The 19,293-nt window shown below is 45.9% G+C and overlaps 1 protein-coding gene across 8 annotated transcripts in view; it reads right to left on the reverse strand.

The window, feature by feature from the left end:
• Positions 1–19,293, reverse strand: part of KCNT1 (potassium sodium-activated channel subfamily T member 1) — a 343,981-nt gene that overhangs the window by 79,427 nt on the left and 245,261 nt on the right. For all 8 annotated transcript variants that reach the window (XM_056540054.1, XM_056540052.1, XM_056540058.1 and 5 more), the window contains 3 exons: positions 12,299–12,382; positions 10,214–10,308; positions 1,796–1,976 (listed from right to left, as the gene is read on the reverse strand). In XM_056540054.1, the coding sequence (XP_056396029.1) occupies positions 1,796–1,976; positions 10,214–10,308; positions 12,299–12,382 (360 nt within the window). The remainder of the gene's footprint in view (positions 1–1,795; positions 1,977–10,213; positions 10,309–12,298; positions 12,383–19,293) is intronic.

The raw sequence follows: 19,293 nt of genomic DNA on the forward strand, positions 1-19,293 counted from the left end.
TGTCATCAGAGAGCACTTAGACAGAAAAGAACAACCTTAACTTCAGAAGCTCATAAGTACTGAACGGATTAAGATTTTTTAATATAAGTAATATACAAATCTGTTTAACTTTCTGGAGCCAGTTGATATATTGAAAAAAATGTTTTTTCCTGGATAACCCCTTTAAAGCTTACCTGTCATAGTGCCCCCCCCCCAAAAAAAAGTGATATGTTACTCAGTACCTAATCCTGAACATGTACATATAATGTTTTATGCGTCTAGGACCTATATGTCCCTAACAAATAGTATTTATATGTTACTCACTTGCTTTGTCTTCTTGCCTTGTGGAGGAGGCGTGTCCATCTCTCTCCCTCACTGTGATGACTCATCTGCTCTGAGTCTGGGAGCAGCCTGGCAGTCTGCAAATCACTGCACAGTAGTTTTTATGCATACAATTTCTATGTGTTCCTAGCAAAGCTGGATGCTAATCAACATAGCTTTCACTATGTGTGTCATTCAGCTTTCACAGACTCCTGAATGTCTGATCAGCTTCTTTGTCATTCAGGAGGCAGAGAAAGCTTTGGCGGTTCAAGCATGCTGGGAGTTGTAGTTTTGCAACAGCTGGAGTGTTTGTAAAGCACTGTGTTGGAGCAGTGTTGCCTTTAGCTGCTGCAAAACTACAACTCCAAGCATGCCCACACATCCTTTGTCTGTAGTTTTGCAAGAGCTGGAGGCACACAGCTGGAGAATACACAGCTCTAAAACAGAGTTTTACAAAGATTGTACCCCCAGCTGTTATAAAACTACAACTCCCATCATGGGTGTTGTAGTTTAGGAACAGCTGAAGGCTAAAGTTGCGCAATGGTGACCTCCTATGCCGGATACCAACATGCTTTACGGCCAGTATCCAGTATGCTGCAAAATACATAGTAGTCTGTCTGCATAAAGACTCATGACCCCTAGTGGCAGTTATTAATTTTTTTTTTTTTTGTAAAATTGGCATTTTTTAATAAATGTATATTTAAAAAAGTCATCTTATCAGTAATACTACAAAGTCTGAAAAGTTTTTCATAATGACAGTACCTCTTTACAGTACTCCGGTGGAAAACTTTTTTTTTTTTTTTAAATGAACTGATGTCAGAAAGTTAAACAGATTTGTAAATGACTTCTATTAAAAAATCTTTACCCTTCCAGTATTTTTTAGCAGCTGTATGCTACAGAGGAAATTCTTTTCTTTTTTAATTTGTTTTTTTTTTATTTGTCCACAGTGCTCTCTGCTGACACCGCTGTCCGTGTCAGGAACTGTCTAGAGCAGCATAGGTTTGCTATGGGGATTTTCTCCTGCTCTGGACAGTTCCTGATACGGGCATCAAGGGTCAGCAGAGAGCCCTGTGGACAAGACAAAAAAGAAATTCAAAAAGAAAAGAATTTCCTCTGTAGCATACAGCTGCTAAAAAGTACTGGAAGGGTAAAGATTTTTTTTATAGAAGTTGGCTGTCCGGGCATGCTGGGAGTTGTAATTTTGCAACAGCTGGAGACACACTATTTAAAAGGAAAATTTATTATGGACCAGACTTTTTTTTTAAAGATCTGGCGGACCACCTAATAAGTATTGGTGGGAGAGGTTGTCTTTCTGACTCAACAATCATGGATGTTGAATTTTAACAAGCCCAATCCTATTACACTCAGGGAGATAAGGTGTCTGGTAGTGGTTTACCATTCAGAACACATGCACACTCAGTCAAGCTGAGCATGCACGTGTTTGAAGGAAATGAAAGCTATAGATATAACAATATAAACCATAGACACTACTTACCTGGAGAGGTAAGACCACGAGCGCCACACAGATCATGATCACCACCAGGAGCTGCGAGGGCCAGATTTTGGGAGTCACATCTCCGTATCCCACCGTAGAGAAAGTCACGATGCAGAAGTAAAACGATTTGAAGAGTGAAAGGTTTTCCCCGGCTCTTTCCAAATGTTGAATGCCACACATCCTGGAAGAGAGCAGCAGACGGCCACTAGTGGGCAGCGTTCTGGGACTTCAGAGTGCACACAAATGTTTTACTAAAGCAGTAGCATAGCATGGGGGGGGGGGGGGGCTATACATCTCCACTTATCTACCTACTGGGGTATCTACTTAAAGGGGTACTCCGTTGGAAAACCTTTTTTTTAAATCAACTGGTGCCAGAAAGTTAAACAGATTTGTAAATGACTTCTACTGGAAAATCTTTACCCTTCCTGTACTTTATAGCAGCTATATGCTACAGAGGAAATTCTTTTCTTTTTGAATTTCTTTTTTGTCTTGTCCACAGTGCTCTCTGCTGACACCTCTGTCCATGTCAGGAACTGTCCAGAGCAGGAGATAATCCCCATTGCAAACCTATGCTGCTCTGGACAGTTCCAGGTGTCAGCAGAGAGCACTGTGGACAAGAAAAAAAAAGAAATTCAAAAAGAAAAGAATTTCCTCTGTAGCATACAGCTGCTAAAAAGTATTGGAAGGGTAAAGATTTTTTAGTAGAAGTCATTTACAAATCTGTTTAACTTTCTGGCACCAGTTGATTTAAAAAAAATAAATAAAATGTTTTCCACCGGAGTACCCCTTTAATGGGGGGGGGGGGGGGGGGATTACCTACCTACTGAAGGCTTCTACCTAATTGAGGGGAATTCCTGCTTACTGGGGCATCTACTCAATGGGGGGGATTACCTACCTATTTGGGGCTTTTATTTTATATTACCTACCTACTGTGGCCATCTACATAATGGGGAGGGATGATTACCTACCTACTGGAGGCTTCTACCTAATGAGGGATTACCCAGCTATTGGGGGCTCCCTCATAATGGGGTGGGGGATTTTTTTATTTATTTTTTTTTGCCTACTGGAGGCTTCTACCCACTGGGGGAGGATTTTTACTTATTGGGGGCTTTTACCTAATTGACGGGTGAGGAACAAATATGTACCTATTGGGGGCATCTTCCTAATTGTGGTAATTTCCTACCTACTGGGGTATCTATCTAATGGGGGAGAGGGGGGATACCTACCCACTGAGGTCCTACGTAACAACCCCAACCCAATTACCCTATTGCTCTCCCCAACCCACTTACTCCCTTATTATGCAGGGCACAAAGGGAGACATTATTTGGGCCATTACAGATAGGGATAAGGTGGGGGATGTGCTAGAAAAGTACAAAAATTCTGAGATAATCTGACAGATTTATTAGAAAAAGTCTTTATGGCGGTCTGAGCTAGATAGAGGAGAAGAAATCCAGGAAGACGCCCCCTGTGAGTCACTGGATGTAACTGCAATGTTTCCTCTAATGGGACCTGTATAAAGCTAGGGTCACCACTAAATGGTAATTTTTTTGGCAGAATATTAGTCTGTGTACAGTGGTTTTTATTTAGTATGGGTTTGGTGGGATTATCCAGTCTCTATGCAGTGGTCATGGTGTGGCGGAATTATTTGTCTCTTGTATAGTGGTGTTATTGGTAATATTGGTGTATAGTGGCTTTCATTTCATAACAGTATGATGATATTATTCAGCCACTTCAGTAGTAATATGTTATCCTAGTATGGAGGTAATATAATTGATTAAACCAAAACCCTTTAGAAAATCCTGTCTGCGCCCCCTGGTGGGCAGTGATGCATGCACTGCCAACCCATGCTGCGCCACTGCACTGAAGTCACATCAATGAACCTATCAGGCCAAGAGATTTGTATATATGTGTATATATATATATATATATATATATATATATATATATATATAAAATTGTCTATGATATTTTGCGCATAAATTGCTCAGGGTTTTTAGGATCTCTGCTTGTAGTAAATGAATGGAAACCTTCACTGGGAAGAAATCTCTTACATCAGTCTTTCTCAACCTGAGTGCCCCCAGCTGTTGCAAAACTACGACTCCCAGCATGCCCGGACAGCCTTCGGCTGTCCGGGCATGCTGGGAGTTGTAGTTTAGCAACAGCTGGACGCCCCCTGGTTGGGAAACACTGTCTAAGGGTGCATTTACACCCCGCTTTTGCAATACAGTTCCCGTATACGTTTTCAATTTGAAAACCGTACGGAACCATATTGAAAACCGTATGCATTGACTCTCCATTGAAAACCGTATGCCAAAAGATGTATCAGGTTGAGTCCGTTTTTCATCCAGTTTTGTCAGTTTCTTTCCCCGTACCCAAAACCGTAGTCTACCACGGTTTTTGAGCCGGGTGAAAAACCGTATTTAAACCGTATTTGTTTTTTTTTTACATGGGAGTCAATGGGAACCGTAAAGGACCATATGTGCGTTCGGTTCCATCTGGTTTGCACCATACGTTTTTTTACGTTGCACAGTTTTTTACTTGGAATTTCAATCAAACAAGTGAAACTTTATTCATAATGGAGTGAAAATTTTAAAACATGTATGTTTTTTTCTTAAAAAATGGATGCAACCATACATAATTTTTTTAACCGTATACGGGTTAAAATTTGTACAGTTTAGTCCGGTTTTGAGGAATCAGTTTTTTCATCAAAAACCTGATACGGTAACTGTATTGCAAAAACTTGGTGTAAATGCAGCCTTAGTATCAGGTTTTTGATAAAGAAAAAAGATTCCTCAAAACCGGACTAAACTGTATCAAAACGTGTGTACAAATTTTAACCCATATACGGTCTGAAAAATGATGTCCGGTTGCATCCGTTTTTTTTTTAAGAATAAAACTTATACGTTTTAAACTTTTCACTCCATTATAAATAAAGTTTCCCTTGTTTGATTGAAATTCAAAGAAAGAAAAAACTGTGCAAAGTCAAAAACCGTATGGTGAAAACCAGATGGAACCGCACGCACATACGGGTCTGTACGGTTCCCATTGACTCCCATGTTAAAAAAAAAACATATACGTTTCAATACAGTTTTTCACCCGGACCAAAAACCATGGTAGGCTACGGTATGGGGTACGGGAAAAACTGATAAAATCGTACAGGATGCAAAACAGACACAACCGGATGCATCTTTTGGCATCAATACGGTTCTGTACGGTTTTCACATTGAAAACGTATACGGGAACTGTATTGCAAAAACGTGGTGTGCACCCGGCCTTACACGATTAATAGGATTTATTTCCAGGGCTATACTGTTAACCATTGTAGAGTGACAAGTCTAATAATAATCTATGTGCTTAGTTTCTCACCGTTTTCAACATCTCTGCTTTCCATCAGTGAACGAAAGTGTTGCTAATTTTACGATGGTCACTACTGGGAATTTTCTACACTATAAAAACACACGAGCAACCCACGCGTTTCGCACAGTCATGATCTTCCAAGTGAAGCAAACCCCCTGCTGTAAGTAGTATTTGGTATATCCAGTGGTTGTAAATGTTTCTTTTCACTGACAGTAAGTAGAAATCTGGATGAATTGTAAAAACAATTATTAAAGGGGTTATCCAGGAAAAAACATATATATATATATATATATATATATATATATATATATATATATATATATATACATATATCAACTGGCTCCAGAAAGTTAAACAGATTTGTAAATTAATTCTATTAAAACAATCTTAATCCTTTCAGTACTTATGAGCTTCTGAAGTTAAGGTTGTTCTTTTCTGTCTAAGTGCTCTCTGATGACACCTGTCTCGGGAACCGCCCAGTTTAGAAGAGGTTTGCTATGGGGAATTTGCTTCTAAACTGGGCGGTTCCCGAGACAGGTGTCATCAGAGAGCACTTAGACAGAAAAGAACAACCTTAACTTCAGAAGCTCATAAGTACTGAAAGGATTAAGGTTGTTCTTTTCTGTCTAAGTGCTCTCTGATGACACGTGTCTCGGGAACCGCCCAGTTTAGAAGCAAATTCTCCATAGCAAACCTCTTCTAAACTGGGCGGTTCCCGAGACACGTGTCATCAGAGAGCACTTAGACAGAAAAGAACAACCTTAATCCTTTCAGTACTTATGAGCTTCTGAAGTTTAGGTTGTTCTTTTCTGTCTAAGTGCTCTCTGATGACACCTGTCTCGGGAACCGCCCAGTTTAGAAGAGGTTTGCTATGGGGAATTTGCTTCTAAACTGGGCGGTTCCCGAGACAGGTGTCATCAGAGAGCACTTAGACAGAAAAGAACAACCTTAACTTCAGAAGCTCATAAGTACTGAAAGGATTAAGGTTGTTCTTTTCTGTCTAAGTGCTCTCTGATGACACGTGTCTCGGGAACCGCCCAGTTTAGAAGCAAATTCTCCATAGCAAACCTCTTCTAAACTGGGCGGTTCCCGAGACAGGTGTCATCAGAGAGGATTTAGACAGAAAAGAACAACCTTAACTTCAGAAGCTCATAAGTACTGAAAGGAGGAAGACTTTTTAATAGAAGTAATTTACAAATCTGTTTAACTTTCTGGAGCCAGTTGATATATATATATATATATATAAAAAAAAGTTTTTTCCTGGAATACCCCTTTAAGATTTATTAATGAGACCAAATAAAGGTAGACATTACGGAGCTCAACAGATGGGATATATCACTAGAGGGCCCACAGTGCCCCTCATGGCTGCCTTTGGGTATGACAATACCTCAGAATAAATCCTACTTTTGTGAATTTGCTGCTGAATAATACGGCTAATAACTAACCAGACCCGGTTCTCTGAAGAGCCTGTAATGTCTGTGAGTCATGGGCCATTGTCCATTAATTGTATAGAGCAGTGGTCTCCAACCTGCGGACCTCCAGATGTTGCAAAACTACAACTCCCAGCATGCCCGGACAGCCGTTGGCTGTCCGGGCATGCTGGGAGTTGTAGTTTTGCAACATCTGGAGGTCCGCAGGTTGGAGACCACTGGTATAGAGAAACCAGGGGCCTGGGATGCCGATCTGCCCCCTATCTGTGCCACTTGGCAGTGATTAGCCATTCATATTAAAGCCCATTGTTACAGATGGCGAATGAATGCTGTCATGTAATGTACATAAACGTGGCTGAGAAATGATATTTCTGCTCTATATATAGCGAAGTCCTGATGGGGTATTGTGCCACACAATGTGCAAAATTACCTTACACGGTGGGGATTAATTGTACGGATGTGGAAGGGGAGGAATAGAACATGAAGTCAATGAGAGTTATAATGGGAATTTTCGGAAAAACCTGCGTCAACAGAAACGGTACATGACTCCATTCTCGACTGGCGCCGTGTATGCTACCACCGCCATTCTTACCAAAATAGTACCCACCTTTGTGTAAAGGAAATGACACATACCCGTGTGACCAGCTAGCTGCCTTATGGTGTTGCTACAATACCCCACAAATGCAATCTCACTCGGCTCAGGCCTATTTCATTAGCAGAAGACTGCAAAGATGTCTGTTCCTGGCAGCCATCTAGGCCTCACGCTGGGAGCACATGGTGAGTGAGCTTTGCCATTAGTTCACACTGGTGTGGTGCTGTGTGGCGAATGCTTCTGCCGTGGTGCTGTGTCTGTGGGGTGGCGTGGCCCACAGCCGGGGGCTATGTCGGGCAGCATTGGGGCTGCTCTGTCACAAGGTTTTTCCCTCTATGGCCACTGGGGGTCGCCATGCAGCGCCACACCAGTTAGGGACCCGCTATACATAGGTGGCTGTGACATGGCATGAGTGTAACGTACACTAACGACCTGTTAGTTTTATTCACATGTGTATATATGTATATGTGTGTGTATATATATGTGTATATATATATATATATATATATATATATATGTGTATGTAACAAGGAAGATAGTCTGGCACAGAACTGTAGTATGCAGTTAAAAACTCAGAACTTTATTTCAGCATAACGCAGTACACAGAAGCCTGACGCGTTTCGCACCGGAGTGCTTAGTCGTAGGTCTATATATATATAATCATAATGTGCAAACCCGCACGCTACGTCACAGGTGGCTGTGATGTGACATGCGGGTAACGTACACTAACGACCTGTTAGTTTTATGAACATGTATATATATGTGTGTGTGTGTGTATGTATATATATATATATGTAATCATAATGTACAAACCCGCACGCCACATCACAGGTGGTTGTGACGTGGCATGCGGGTAAGTTACACTAACGACCTGTTAGTTTTATTCACATTTATATATATATATATATGTGTGTATATATATATATATGTGTGTATATATATATATATATATATATATATGTGTATGTGTATATATATATATGTGTGTGTGTGTGTGTATGTGTGTGTGTGTATATATATATATATCTATATATGCAATCATAATGTGCAAACCCGCACGCCACGTCACAGGTGGCTGTGACGTGGCATGTGGGCTTGCACATTACGATCATAATGTACATTAATGTAAATATATGTGAATAAAACTAACAGATCGTTAGTGTACGTTACCCGCATGCCATGTCACAGCCACCTGTGACATAGCGTGCGAGTTTGCACATTATGATTACATATATATATATATATAGATATTTACATATATATATATATATATATATATATAAAGATATATATATATATATATATACATACATATTTATGATACCCATACCAATTGAATTGTCCAAGCAGGTATTCCACATCGCAATGTCCGCCACCGGTCACCAACGCCACCTCTGCAACCCATACAATTACCCCTACTCTTTATCGCATACTTTCCAACCAATAGAATTCAATCTATTTCCTCTCAATGAGAGATGATGTAGAATACTTTAATGCTTCCCTTCACTATTATCTAGGTTTAACCAGCGGCTGCTTGGAAAGTGTAACCTACAGGTTGGAACGGAGTTCAGCGCTGACGTCAGCCCGGAGCACTCAGGTTACTTAGGGAATAATCCTCTTCTTGCAGTGTACCCTATATAAGTGGAGCGCAGACTGTACACACTTCCTGCAGCACAATGGCTGGAGATCCTTCCCGACCCTTCATGTCAGGCTGAAAAGCTCAGTAAGAGCTCACGACATAACACTTGCCCTCCTCGGTGCTGCCTTAATGGCAGGAGGAGAGGCCGGAGGTGCCGGATGAGAAGTGCCACGTTACATAATACCTTGCCACGTGGCCGCTCCCTGTGACTCCTTAATGCACCAGCACTTACCAGCGTCTTCCAGATGCACATAAAATAGAGTGCCTGGGATTGTACAAGATTTATTTATTTTATAATTAGATTTATAATGCTCCGAAACCAGGGTCAGGGTGTGACCATAATTTCTACAATCACTATACCCATGCCAATGGTGCCCTGCCACCCATAGACCCTGAATGGTATGTGCGTATAATGGATTTTTAATTTACTTACATTCCCTTATCTTTTTGCCTTTCCAACCAGAGAGACTCCAATGATTGCAAAACTACAACTCCCAGCATGCCCGGACAGCCGTTGGCTGTCCGGGCATGCTGGGAGTTGTAGTTTTGCAACAGTTTATAGCACTGCATTATACTGTTGTATACATGGAGCAGTAGGCTCAGGATGAACAGTAATACAGGTCAGAATTGTAATCAATGAATAATACAAAATTCTATAACTTGTACATTTTACATTGCAATCGCTCCCAATCTTCAAGACCTCTGCACGCTGTCAGTGAATAGAAACATTCCTGCATGCATGCATGCAAACCCTTCTCACAGCCGAGGGTTAACTATAGTTTAATCCAGGATAGACAATCCTCTGTGATATTGGGCTCTGTTCACATTAAAGGGGTTACCCAGGAAAAAACTTATATATATATATATGTATATATCTCAACTGGCTCCAGAAAGTTAAACAGATTTGTAAATGACTTCTATTAAAAAATCTTAATCCTTTCAGTACTTATGAGCTTCTGAAGTTGAGTTGTTCTTTTCTGTCTAAGTGCACTCTGATGACACGTGTCTCGGGAACTGCCCAGTTTAGAAGAAAATCCCCATAGCAAACCTCTTCTAAACTGGGCGGTTCCCGAGACACGTGTCATCAGAGAGCACTTAGACAGAAAAGAACAACTCAACTTCAGAAGCTCATAAGTACTGAAAGGATTGAGATTTTTTTAATAGAAGTCATTTACAAATCTGTTTAACTTTCTGGAGCCAGTTGATATATATAAAAAAAGTTTTTTGCTGGATAACCCCTTTAACAGTCCCAATGTAGGATATGTATCCCCCGCACAGTGCCGCCTTTGGGCGTCTATACAGTGACCTACTGGCACCGTCCACACCACCACCGGGCTCTGCAGGGGAGTCTTGGGTATACTATGGATAGAATAACACTGAATGGAGAAGTAACATCTTACCCTGTGAACACAAGGCATAGTAGGGTGCAGATCAGAATGATCACCTGATTAAACATGGCCGACTGCGTTCTCTGGATGGCGCGGTGGAGATCGTTCTGGAAGATAACAAACGTAGCCTTTAGCTTGCTGGGGAGGAAGAACACACAGCAATAGATTGTCGCAGGGACAAGTCAAAAGTTTTCATCTGTTGGGGTCCCAGTGCTGAGACCTCCACCGATCATTAGGAAAAGCAGGAAGAAGCATGTGGTTATGTGCTTCACTCCATGGCTCCTAGCGATCTTCACCCGTCTTCACTAGATGGCCCCATAGACTTATAATGAGGCCATCTAGGGAAGCTGGATGGAGATCAATCCGAGCCAAGGGGTGAAACATTTAAAGGGGTACTCCAGTGGAAAACTTTATTTTTTTTAATCAACTGGTGCCAGAAAGTTAAACAGATTTGTAAATGACTTCTATTAAAAAAAATCTTAATCCTTCCAGTATTTATTAGCTTCTGAATACTACAGAGGAAATTCTTTTCTTTTTGGAACACAGAGCTCTCTGCTGACATCATGACCACAGTGCTCTCTGCTGACATCTCTGTCCATTTTAAGAACTGTCCAGAGTAGGAAAAAATCCCCATAGAACACATATGCTGCTCTGGACAGTTCCTAAAATGGACAGAGATGTCAGCAGAGAGCACTGTGGTCATGATGTCAGCAGAGAGCTCTGTGTTCCAAAAAGAAAATAATTTCCTCTGTAGTATTCAGCAGCTAATAAGTACTGAAAGGATTAAGATTTTTTAATAGAATTAATTTACAAGTCTGTTTAACTTTCTGGCACCAGTTGATTTAAAAAAAAATAAATAAAAGTTTTTCCACAGGAGTACCCCTTTAACTGTGCACTTCTGTCTGCTTGTTCTAATGATTGGTGGAGGTCTCATCACTGACACCCCGACTTATCAAAATATTTTTTAAATATAATAGGGTTGTCAGCACCCAGGAACTCAAGAAAATGAGAACATGAAAAAGGAGAGGTCCCAGCACTCACCAAGTTCTGCTTTAAATACAGTTTATTGAGGTTACACATGTAGCAGGATGTATAGTACGTGTTTCGGCAAACACCTTGCCTTTTTCAGCTGTCTGATACAAAGTGAAACCCTAATAAACAAAGTTTATAGCAGAATTTGGTGAGTGCCGGGACCTTTAATATTCTAAATAAATAAGACAAAATCAAGGACACCTTAAAGTTTCTGATTCCTTAAGAAGGCAGTGTTTTCCAAACAGTGTGCCTCCAGCTGTTATAAAATTACAACAGCCTTCTACTGTTTTGTGTATACAGCCAGTGTTTCCCAACTTGGATGCCTCCAGCTGTTGCGAAACTACACCTCCTAGCATGCCCGGACAGCCGTTGGCTGTCCGGGCATGCTGGGAGTTGTAGTTTCGCAACAGCTGGAGGCCCAGTGTTTGGAAAACACCGTCTTAAGGGTGTATTCACACGTACAGTATCCTGCGCATTTTTGAAGCCGCGTTCAGTCATTTAGTTTACATTAAAATCTGTAGCATCAAATCTGTGCAGGACACTGTACATGTGAACTGACCCTAAAAGGGTATTCCTGGATTTTTTTTCTTCAGCCTTTGAGCCCATGAGGCCAAGTTAAATCCGCTTCAATTTCCTTTGGGCGCCGCTTTGTCCTGTTTCCATGCACAGGAACCACACCCAGAAGTGCAGTTTTTTTTTTTTTTTTTTTATTGATGCGGCCAGAGACAATATTTCACAAGTCACATGGCCTCCAGGGGGTGTGGCTATTCTGCAGTGGGTGGGTGGATAGTATTAATTCAGTAAATCCCTTCAACCCACAGCAGCATAGCCACGCCCCCTGGAGACCATGTGACATATGACAAATTGTCTCTGGTTGCATGGAATGCTGGGAAAGGTCAAAGACAAGAGTAAAATAAAAAGACTTGCACTATTTGTCTGTGAAAACAGCGTATTACAGTATTATAACGTGATCGGTAAGTGTCTATTATGTATCAGGAGGATCAAGGGCTCCTCAGGGGTGTGGTCCTAGATATGACATTACCTCCCCACCTACGCAGTACTTACTATCATATTCTCCAGGACACACTTTGCCAGCCAGCAGTTCAGAAAAACCGGGATAAACAGATTTCTTAAAGGCGGCCAAAATATCTGGAATGGAATGAAAGAGAAGATCAGATATTAAAGGAGGAGGATAGTGGTCTATAGCAACCAATCAGATTTCAGATTAATATGCCCTGGTATATACACTGTTACCACTGAGTGATATAACAACAGACAACAAACCGCGGGCGCTAATGACTGGAAACATAGGAAAAAAGTCAGAACACATTTATTATTGGATTTAATAGGAGCAATATAATGGGAGTGGTGACATTTAGCTGTGTATGGAAGCAGGGGCGATGGTCAACTATATAGATAAACTATATTATGATTGATACGCACCAAATAAACCTACTTGGGGTGGGGTTCCTTATATTTAGAATCATGATTCATAAGATACCTTAACCTGATGTTAGTTGGAATAAAGCTCCAACCGCTTTTTCTTCAAGGAGGTGCAGGACAGGGTATGTTCTCCCTCAGTGCACCCTATGTCCTGGACCTCCCTGCACATTCCTTGTTCTGCACCCTCTCTGAGCACCCCCTTTCCAGCATCTCCCTGTACTCTCTCTAAGCATTCCCTATCCTGCACCGTCTCTGAGCACCCCCTGTCCTGCACCCTCTCTGAGTGTCCCCTGTCCAGCAGCTCCCTGCACTCTCTCTGAGCATTCCCTATCCTGCACCATCTCTGAGTGTCCACTGTCCTGCACCCCCTGTCCTGTACCTCCCTGCACCCTCTTTCAGCCCCCCCTGTCCTGCACCCCCTGCACTCTGAGCCCCCCTGCCCTGCACCTCCCTGCATCCTCTCTGAACACCTCGTCTTGCATCCTCTCTGAGCACCCCCTGTCCTGCACCTTCCTACACCCTCTCTAAGAACTCCCTTTCCTTCACCTTCCTGCACCCAATGTCTTGCACCTTCCTGCACCCTTTTTGAGCTCTCCCTGTGCTATATCTCCCTGCACCCTCTCTGAGCACCCCCTGTCCTGCACCTTCCTGCACCCTCTTTGAGCACTTCCTGTCCTGCACCTCCCTGCACCCTCTTTGAGCACTTCCTGTCCTGCACCTCCCTGCACCCTCTTTGAGCACTCCCTGACCTGCACCTCCCTGCACCTTCTTTGAGCACTCCCTGTCCTGCACCTCCCTGCACCTTCTTTGAGCACTCCCTGTCCTGCACCTCCCTGCACCCTCCTTTGAGCACTCCCTGTCCTGTACCTTCCATGCACCCTCTCTGAGTGTCCCCTGTCCTGTACCTTCCCTGCACCCTCTCTGAGTGTCCCCTGTCCTGTACCTTCCCTGCACTCTCTCTGAGTGTCCCCTGTCCTGTACCTTCCCTGCACTCTCTATGAGCCTCCCCTGTCCTGCACCTCCCTGCACCCTCTTTGAGCACTTCCTGTCCTGTACCTCCCTGCACTCTCTCTGAGTGTCCCCTGTCCTGTACCTCCCTGCACTCTCTCCGAGTGTCCCCTGTCCTGTACCTTCCCTGCACCCTCTCTGAGTGTCCCCTGTCCTGTACCTTCCCTGCACTCTCTCTGAGCCTCCCCTGTCCTGTACCTCCCTGCACTCTCTCTGTGTCCCTTGTCCTGTACCTCCCTGCACTCTCTCTGAGCACTCCCTGTCCTGTACCTCCCTACACTCTCTCTGAGCCTCCCCTGTCCTGTATCTCCCTGCACTCTCTCTGAGTGTCCCCTGTCCTGTACCTCCCTGCACTCTCTCTGAGCCTCCCCTGTCCTGTACCTCCCTGCACTCTCTCTGAGCCTCCCCTGTCCTGTACCTCCCTGCACTCTCTCTGAGCACTCTCTGTCCTGTACCTCCCTGCACTCTCTCTGAGCACTCCCTGTCCTGTACCTCCCCGCACTCTCTTTGAGCACTCCCTGTCCTGTACCTCCCTGCACTCTCTGAGCACTCCCTGTCCTGTACCTCCATGCACTCTCTGAGCACTCCCTGTCATGTGCCTCCCTGCACTCTCTCTAAGCACTCCCTGTCCTGTACCTTCCTGCACTCTCTCTGAGCACTCCCTGTCCTGTACCTTCCCTGCACTCTCTCTGAGCACTCCCTGTCCTGTACCTTCCCTGCACTCTCTCTGAGTGTCCCCTGTCCTGTACCTCCTTGCACTCTCTCTGAGCACTCCCCGTCCTTTACCTCCATGCACTCTCTGAGCACTCCCTGTCCTGCACCTCCCCGCACTCTCTCTGAGCACTCCCCGTCCTGTACCTCCATGCACTCTCTGAGCACTCCCTGTCCTGTACCTTCCCTGCACTCTCTCTGAGTGTCCCCTGTCCTGTACCTTCCCTGCACTCTCTCTGAGTGTCCCCTGTCCTGTACCTCCCTGCACTCTCTGAGCACTCCCTGTCCTCTACCTCCCTGCACTCTCTCTGAGCACTCCCCGTCCTGTACCTCCCTGCACTCTCTCTGAGCACTCCCTGTCCTGTACCTCCCTGCACTCTCTCTGAGCACTCCCCGTCCTGCACCTCCCTGCACTCTCTGAGCACTCCCTGTCCTGCACCTCCCTGCACTCTCTTTGAGCACTCCCTGTCCTGTACCTTCCCTGCACTCTCTCTGAGCACTCCCCGTCCTGTACCTTCCCTGCACTCTCTCTGAGCACTCTCCGTCCTATACCTCCCAGCACTCTCTCTGAGCAATCCCCGTCCTGTACCTTCCCTGCACTCTCTCTGAGCACTCCCCGTCCTGTACCTCCCAGCACTCTCTCTGAGCACTCCCTGTCCTGTACCTCCCTGCACTCTCTCTGAGCACTCTCCGTCCTGCACCTCCCTGCACTCTCTGAGCACTCCCTGTCCTGCACCTCCCTGCACTCTCTTTGAGCACTCCCTGTCCTGTACCTTCCCTGCACTCTCTCTGAGCACTCCCCGTCCTGTACCTTCCCTGCATTCTCTCTGAGCACTCCCCGTCCTATACCTCCCAGCACTCTCTCTGAGCAATCCCCGTCCTGTACCTTCCAGCACTCTCTCTGAGCACTCCCTGTCCTGTACCTCCCTGCACTCTCTCTGAGCACTCCCCGTCCCGTATCTCCCTGCACTCTCTCTGAGCACTCCCTGTCCTGTACCTCCCTGCACTCTCTCTGAGCACTCCCTGTCCTGTACCTCCCTGCACTCTTTGAGCACTCCCCGTCCTGTACCTCCCTGCACTCTCTGAGCACTCCCTGTCCTGTACCTTCCCTGCACTCTCTCTGAGCACTCCCCGTCCTGTACCTCCCTGCACTCTCTGAGCACTCCCTGTCCTGTACCTCCCTGCACTCTCTCTGAGCCTCCCCTGTCCTGTACCTCCCTGCACTCTCTGAGCCTCCCCTGTCCTGTACCTCCCTGCACTCTCTGAGCACTCCCCGTCCTGTACCTCCCTGCACTCTCTGAGCACTCCCCGTCCTGTACCTCCCTGCACTCTCTCTGAGCACTCCCTGTCCTGTACCTCCCTGCACTCTCTCTGAGCACTCCCTGTCCTGTACCTCCCTGCACTCTCTGAGCACTCCCTGTCCTGTACCTCCCTGCACTCTCTGAGCACTCCCCATCCTGTACCTTCCCTGCACTCTCTCTGAGCACTCCCCGTCCTGTACCTCCCTGCACTCTCTCTGAGCACTCCCCGTCCTGTACCTTCCCTGCACTCTCTCTGAGCACTCCCTGTCCTGTACCTCCCTGCACTCTCTGAGCACTCCCCGTCCTGTACCTTCCCTGCACTCTCTGAGCACTCCCTGTCCTGTACCTCCCTGCACTCTCTGAGCACTCCCGTCCTGTACCTCCCTGCACTCTCTCTGAGCACTCCCCGTCCTGTACCTCCCTGCACTCTCTGAGCACTCCCCTGTCCTGTATCTCTCAGCACTCTCTCTGAGCACTCCCCGTCCTGTACCTCCCTGCACTCTCTGAGCACTCCCCGTCCTGTACCTCCCTGCACTCTCTGAGCACTCCCCGTCCTGTACCTCCCAGCACTCTCTCTGAGCACTCCCCGTCCTGTACCTCCCTGCACTCTCTGAGCACTCCCCGTCCTGTACCTCCCTGCACTCTCTCTGAGCACTCCCCGTCCTGTACCTCCCTGCACTCTCTCTGAGCACTCCCTGTCCTGTACCTCCCTGCACTCTCTGAGCACTCCCCGTCCTGTACCTCCCTGCACTCTCTGAGCACTCCCCATCCTGTACCTCCCTGCACTCTCTGAGCACTCCCCGTCCTGTACCTCCCTGCACTCTCTGAGCACTCCCCGTCCTGTACCTCCCTGCACTCTCTGAGCACTCCCTGTCCTGTACCTCCCTGCACTCTCTGAGCACTCCCCGTCCTGTACCTCCCTGCACTCTCTGAGCACTCCCCATCCTGTACCTCCCTGCACTCTCTCTGAGCACTCCCCGTCCTGTACCTCCCTGCACTCTCTCTGAGCACTCCCCGTCCTGTACCTCCCTGCACTCTCTCTGAGCACTCCCCGTCCTGTACCTCCCTGCACTCTCTGAGCACTCCCCGTCCTGTACCTCCCTGCACTCTCTGAGCACTCCCCGTCCTGTACCTTCCCTCCACTCTCTGAGCACTCCCTGTCCTGCAGTTTCCCTCCACTCTGCAGTCAGACATTTACATTTTATTCCCAGGAGCCTTCTGAGACGTATCATTTACACGGCCCCAGAACACAGAGACTGTGAACAAATGTAATTTTCTTTTCATAAAAGAAACCTCAGGTTTCACCCCTCTCCCCGGGTAATGGAGTCCTCTGCGATCACAGAGATGGGAATCCCGCAGACTTTCCCTCTGTAAGACAAGCAAATTACCATCGGCCTGCGAGGAAGAAAGCGACTGCGGGGGAGCGGAGATTTACCATGGCTGAAACACTGCAGACCCCATACAGCGAGGGGCTTAGTGCTGCGGCGCCGCACACGGGGGGCGGAAATTACACCATTATATTGCAGTTATATTGTTTTATACAGGATTTCCAGCAGTCTTTTTATTCTTACATTCTTATATGACGTCTCTACTGTATACTGCCCTGTCCCTAAACCAGTGTTTCCCAACCAGGGTGCCTCCAGCTGTTGCAAAACTACAACTCCCAGCATGTCCGGACAGCCGAAGGCTGTCCGGTCATGCTGGGAGTTGTAGTTTTGCAACAGCTGGAGGCACCCTGGTTGGGAAACACTGCCCTAAACTATCATCATTTTCCACAATTACATATAGCAACCAATCAGGCCCCTGCTTTCACTTTCCAACAGCAAAGAAGTGACTGGTTGCTATAGCAACCCATCAGGTCCTTGCTTTCACTTTCCAACAGCAGGAAAGCAACTGGTTGCTATAGCGACATTTATATCATTAAAGGGGTTATGCGGTATTATAGAAAAAAAAGCTGATTTCTTCTAAAAAAAAAAAACAGCGCCACACCTGTCCTCAAGTTGCGAGTGGTATTGCAGTTCCATAGAAGTGAATGGAGCCAAGTTACAATACCACACACAACCTGAGGACAAGGGTGGCGCTGTATTTATTTATTAATTTTTTTTACAAAAATTTTAAATTGTACCCCCTTGTCTTTCCCTTTTATGTTATGGCGGAAAAGTATTTAATCTAGTGTTCCGCGGAACAATCTCCATGAATAGAAAAAAAAAAAAAAAAGTTAACAGCGGCGCAGGCAGCAGCCAGCGATCTTCCGCCTTCATCGTAATTATGCCCTTCTGTTCCGCTCGCTCAGTCAATTAGTTAAGAAAATCCGCCGACTGAACGCTCCATTTTAGTCACATCGTGACTTTCTCAGTAGACGGGATTTTCAAGCCTCGCAAAAAAGAAAAAAAAAAGAGAAAGGACTGCGTGGGAAAACGCGTCTGACAATGGCAATGGTAGGTTTATAACGCGGCACCGCGGGCGCCATTCTCTTCTATTACCTGTAATGTGGAGCCCGCAGCTCTCTGCACTTAGGAACACAAAAATGGCTATTCTTCTGCATTCCGACACTAGGCACCGAGCGTGAAGAAAATGTTCCGTCCCCGCTCATTATGGCAGCCCACCCTCTACCGGTTATAAAGAACTCGAAACAAGCTACACAACTTACATACATATATCAGAGACCACGCAGGACAACTCTCTGGAGCAGTGTTTCCCAACCAGGGTGCCTCCAGCTGTTGCAAAACTACAACTCCCAGCATGCCCGGACAGCCAAAGGCTGTCCAGGCATGCTGGGAGTTGTAGTTTTGCAACAGCTGGAGGCACACTGGTTGGGAAACATTGCTATATACAGTTGTATTTACTTTCTGTAAATAATTATTGTAGGCTTAAGTGAAGGAATTATATATATATATATATATATATATATATATATATTGTCACGATGCCGGCCAAGACAGGGCTTTTCCAGACAGAAGGCTGACTACGAAAGCCACCTTAGACCTTTCAGTGGGAAACTGGTCCGACATCATCTCCAAGTGCAGTGAACATTGGGAAAGAAAGCCACGGCAAAACTTAGAGTCCCCATCAAATTTATCCGGCAAGGATAGTCGTAGTCCAGAAGCGGCCACTCGCTGCGGAGGAGGTGCAGGAGCTGGCGGAGGAGATGATTGCTGAAGCTGTGGTAGTAACTGCTGTAGCATAACGGTCAGTTGAGACAGCTGTTGGCCTTGTTGCGCTATCTGTTGTGACTGCTGGGCGACCACCGTGGTGAGGTCAGCGACAACTGGCAGAGGAACTTCAGCGGGATCCATGGCCGGATCTACTGTCACGATGCCGGCTGGCAGGTAGTGGATCCTCTGTGCCAGAGAGGGATTGGCGTGGACCGTGCTAGTGGATCGGTTCTAAGTCACTACTGGTATTCACCAGAGCCCGCCGCAAAGCGGGATGGTCTTGCTGCGGCGGTAGTGACCAGGTCGTATCCACTAGCAACGGCTCAACCTCTCTGGCTGCTGAAGATAGGCGCGGTACAAGGGAGTAGACAGAAGCAAGGTCGGACGTAGCAGAAGGTCGGGGCAGGCAGCAAGGATCGTAGTCAGGGGCAACGGCAGGAGG

This window comes from Hyla sarda, chromosome 9 (assembly GCF_029499605.1).
Source record: "Hyla sarda isolate aHylSar1 chromosome 9, aHylSar1.hap1, whole genome shotgun sequence".
Taxonomy (NCBI): domain Eukaryota; kingdom Metazoa; phylum Chordata; class Amphibia; order Anura; family Hylidae; genus Hyla; species Hyla sarda.